General features: G+C 36.5%; 1 protein-coding gene across 1 annotated transcript in view; it reads right to left on the bottom strand.

The window, feature by feature from the left end:
- Positions 1–4,523, bottom strand: part of LOC131794418 (general transcription factor 3C polypeptide 1) — a 19,201-nt gene extending 14,678 nt beyond the window's left edge. Inside the window, 6 exon segments of the mRNA XM_066174004.1 lie at positions 199–550; positions 1,416–1,601; positions 2,270–2,513; positions 2,993–3,156; positions 3,690–3,916; positions 4,356–4,523. Of these exon segments, the coding sequence (XP_066030101.1) occupies positions 199–550; positions 1,416–1,601; positions 2,270–2,513; positions 2,993–3,156; positions 3,690–3,916; positions 4,356–4,407 (1,225 nt within the window). The 5' untranslated portion in view covers positions 4,408–4,523.
- Positions 4,524–5,000: the final 477 nt, after the last annotated feature.

The raw sequence follows: 5,000 nt of genomic DNA, 5'->3' as shown, positions 1-5,000 counted from the left end.
ACCAGAAATTACATGACTTGTACATTCACCTTTTTGCACGATATCATAAAATATCACCCTCGTGTCTGTGTTACCTGCCACAGTCTTCCACTTCTCAGGCCTCAGTTTTTTTAGGCCCTGGTTTTTATAATTCATGCTATCATGGAAAAATTTAATACAAATAATTGCTTATTATACACCAGTTCTTCCATATCATACCATCACTTTGCAAAGAGTCATCTCCTTCAACATTCTGTTCCTCATCATCATTATCACCATCATCATCATCATCATCATTTTCATCATCATCATCATCTTCATCATTTTCCCCACCATCTGGCTTCTGAATGTTACTGGTTTTCAAAATAAAAGGTTTGAGAAGTCGCATTTTTGTTGTGTGAACATTAGGGATTGCAGATGATTTTTCATTTTTCCTTTTCCTCTTTTTTGGTGGACTGCAGTCATTGCCATCTGCTCCATCAGGAGATGCTCCAATTTTTTCTTCCACAGCATATCCTGCCTGTACTAGAAACTGCCGTACTTTCCTCAGGCCCTTTTTCCTTAATTCAGTCTATTGATAGAGGACAAAAGGAAAACTAACTGGTAAATAACGCAGTGATTTTCTTCATTCCAGGTGATCACCAAATAACTTTGTCACACAATAATGGTGACATTACTTCCTTGATTTTTCCTCAGAGGACTATTTCAACTCCTTCCCTGCACTTGGGGATATTATACTACATTGCTAGAGTGCTTAGAAGCTGGTCAGTAAGACCTTCACTTTGCTCATGACAACTAACATTTTGAATTATTTTAAAGAAATTCACCAATACAAATCAACCAAAGGCCAATTTTTTAAACAAATAAATTTTGAATATTCTACAGAGACTTTACATTTTTCCTTCCAAGAATGCATTTAAGAATCATAAAGACAAGTATAGTACCAAATTTCCCTCAGTGATTGTCTTTGTGTGAAAGAATACTGGCATATATATGCAGTGAATGACAAAAGATGAATCAAAGTACAGCTGCACATGTATTTGCATGCACAACACAGGACACATGAAATTTTTCTACTGCATTTACATAACTAGTCATACACTGGAAGTGCCTACAGTTCCAACAAATTACACATGCCTGATGCCTTGGGTTTTCCACTAAACAGTCAAGAAGTACTAGAAGTGTTCCAAATTCTCCAGAGATTAAATCCAATATAAATGGAGCCTGGCAATAGTTGATGGCTAACAACTGAAGAATGACACTATAACATCTTTCCCTCATCCCAGTGACATTCACAGCCTGATTTACCTTGAATCACTCAAGACCATTGCACAGACTTAAGATGCTTAGAATCCATGAACAAGTGGCTATTTCCTTTCAAATGTTTTTTACAGTGTAACATACTATCTTCCAGAATTAAAAACAATTTTACTTACAAAATGTTCTTGAATCTCAATCAACGGCAATTCCTGATTTGGTGAATCTAATAACAGCTTGCACAGTCTAGATGCCAGCACATCATACTTGTGGTGCTCTTGTACGTGGAATCTTTTTAATCTCACCACATTGGTAATAGCATTACTCACATTCTTCACAGGATCAGTTGTACTAACAACAACATTCTAGAAAAATTAAGATTAAGATTGCAAGCTAAACAATTAATGAATTAATGATTTAATTAATGATTCATTAAGTTGCTTTCATTAATGAATCAGTAATACCTATAAAAAAGATAGATTTCAGTTTGAGGAATGACAGTTGATTGTCTAGACAGGTGTTTCATCAGTCTACTACACCCAAGAGACTGTTTAGAACCCCAACACAAGATTGATAAAACACAGATAAGGGATGAGAAAAGGTGATGTCAACAATATTGCACTCCCAAACTTTATTTACTTCCAAACCATATGATTGACTAGGGCTCTGCTTCATGCTTAACCTTTAGAAAGGTGGATTTATTAGTAACTAATAACTAGGATTGTCCACTATGGCCATTTTCTATTGGTATTTTTGCCTTGTTCTACAGTGTTAAAGAGAAGCATAAATGGCATGTTTCACTAACCAAATATGATAAAATGGCATAATACATGCAGTGGAAAAATTACAAGAATTACATCAATTTATATTTGAGAAGGGAAACCCCACTATAAGTCTCATATCAATTTCAAAACCTTTTCCAATCACGGTTGGCCTAGAGGTTGTCTACTGATCCATCACAATGTATAATATGTACAGCCATTGTTATAAAAAATTGACCACTGAGACTGTATGCCTGTGTACTATACTTTACCTGCATAGTTACTAAATGAGCTTTGCGCAAAATTTTCAGATGATGAAATGTTGTCCTTGATTCAACCTTAAAGAAATTAGAGCTGATGTATTTCTGCATGCGTCCATTATATCTTGCTTGTCCAACATGCTCCAACAAACAGTACTGTATGTCTGACAGTGGAACATTTGGATCACAATCCAATCCAAGGATGGCTTTTTCCCTCACTTCCTGAGAGGCAACCATAACAAGACAGTCTCCCCACCTGCAAATATTAAAAATAAAAATATCCACACAATCACACTGAGTTTCATCCCACCAGCATTTCTAATCTTTCCAGAAATAATCTAAATCCACTCAAACAGCTTGAGCCACAGCTTCTTTGTGATAGAAATAAACAGGATGATTTCATGTGTTTTTGTTGAGACATTACAAAAATTTTATAGTAAAGCAAGTTTGTTATAGAAAATGAGTAAAGTTCAAATACCCTTTCTCTTGTAAATAAAATTTTAATAGAACATGGCAACTAGTAAATGGATTTTAATTACATTGTTACAGTAACTTATCAGTATGCAGGGAGTGCTTTCAGTATTTAAGAATAGTTTTATTTTACTCTATAGTAAAGATCAAAAAGCTTTTCCTCCATTCTTTTCGTAAAATTAATCATTGCCTAAATTCAAACAGAGAATTTCAAATAGCATTTTATAAATTTTTTGGCAAAATCCACCAACAGTAATGACATACCTTTCGTAAGCAGTCTTTAAGTCTAAACAATCTCTATTCAAAGAACCTCTTATCTCCTCTGATATATTCTTGCGCACATGATAACTTGGACAGGAACCTCTTATTCCACTTTCTTGGTCAGAAATGAGCTTAAACTCACAACTGTATCTAAGTGGCCCTGGAAACTGAAAAGATATTCATGGTCACATAACTAAGGTAACTAGACAAAAGTAATTAGTGTAATTAAGATCATAATCTTTTCACTCCCAAGATCTCATTAGTAATTCTCCTTACTGTCTGTCTAACAATTCTTGTAAAGTTACCTTCGAGAAGTTGCTATTTGTCTAACTAATAATCTGCTTGTTGATATTTTTCTTTATCCTCATCACTTGTCTGCTCAATATTTTATTGTTACCATAAGGAAAAATTCTTTCTTGGTCACTCATGGAAGTTATAGGGCTAAGATTCAGTCTGGCAACACAGTCCTATTGAGCAACTGCAGCCTTACATGAGGAATGACAAATAAAATCTTTTTACTTGCTTTTGCTTCTAATCAGTGCTGACTACTGCAGGTGAAATGTACTGCAAAGACATCTTTTTCATTAATATTTATTCACTGATCAAAAAAAGTGAAAACAAACACGTTTCCTGCCCAGCTGTGCTGCTGCAGATATATACCATGACGTGAAACAATGCAGAACTTTATATATTTTGATACCTGATCAAGAGAGCTCTTTTGCTCAGGGTTTGCATCCTTATCTTCACTCCCCTCTTCATGACTATTGCCAAATATGTGAGGAAAAGGCTCTGGAAGGGCAAAAAAGTCAACATCGTGGAATTTTGTGATTCCCTTCCATAAGAACTGCTTTGTATTTTCATCAAGTGGTAAAGGAAATGATGGTCTTCTTTTTTCTAGGTGCTTCCACAGCTCCTGTATAGGACAACCTGTAAGAACATAATTCACTAATAAGGAACTTTCTTGTCTTTGCACCTTTCTTTGTGCTGACCTCTCCTAGACATAAGCATGCTACATATGGGATGGGGTGGGGTAGGGCACTTATCCCCTTCCCTCCCTTAACGTAACCACTATCTTTCCAAAAGGTAACGTAGAAAACAACTTGTTTTTCGGTTGAACAATTAACCCGTGCACAGAAATTGATTGACATTAATCACCTGTCCTCTACACATTGCATAAGGCTGAGAAAAATACATCGAGGCAAACGCCAAACGAAATAAAACATGTAGGGTCAGTATAAAATTTACCGCCAAATGGAGGAACTCTCTCGGCAGGATAATCAAAAGTACTTTCAGTGCTACCCCAGAATCATGTGGAGGATTTTCATCTCATCTGAGCTGAATTACGAAGTAAAGCTGAAATACTTACCGTCCAAACCATCCAATGCTATTTCATCAACGCAATCTAAAATGGCATCCATGTTTCAATAATTACATGGACGAATCGTCTGATGTCACTAACGTGTAAAATAGCAACAAAAACATGGACACGTTTGGATTCTTTTTCGACCCACATTAACTCTACAGATCCACCATTTTCAACCAGACCGAGAGCAGACTGGATAGGAACACAACACGTTATAGGCTTCGTGTATGGCTTACGATATGTCCTAGTTAACATTGTTTCACCACGATAACCATCCCTACCAATTGTACCCTTGAGTCAAACCTGTCCCGTATCTTTTTAATTTTTTGAACAGAGTTACGTGGGGGTTCTTTAATTTCCCGCGAAAACACGCTGGCGTTCGCATAACACCCTAAAAAAATGGTAAACTTTCCGCGCTTTTCGCCATTATTGAAATAAATACTTCTTTCGTGCGGCCTGCACGTGACGTAAACAATAGAGGACCACAGCTCTCTTATGATTGGCTATTATGTTAGCACCCGCGAAAAACCCCGTAGGAGGTGCTTCTAAAAATAAAAAGATACGGAACTGGGTTGACTCAGAGGGTCAGTATGGAAGATGGAAGCTCCGGATAATGGGCTCCTGACGATAACCCATTTCTGCCCTTAG

Source organism: Pocillopora verrucosa, chromosome 11 (assembly GCF_036669915.1).
Source record: "Pocillopora verrucosa isolate sample1 chromosome 11, ASM3666991v2, whole genome shotgun sequence".
Taxonomy (NCBI): Eukaryota; Metazoa; Cnidaria; class Anthozoa; order Scleractinia; family Pocilloporidae; genus Pocillopora; species Pocillopora verrucosa.
This window is presented reverse-complemented; position numbering and strand designations above follow the sequence as displayed.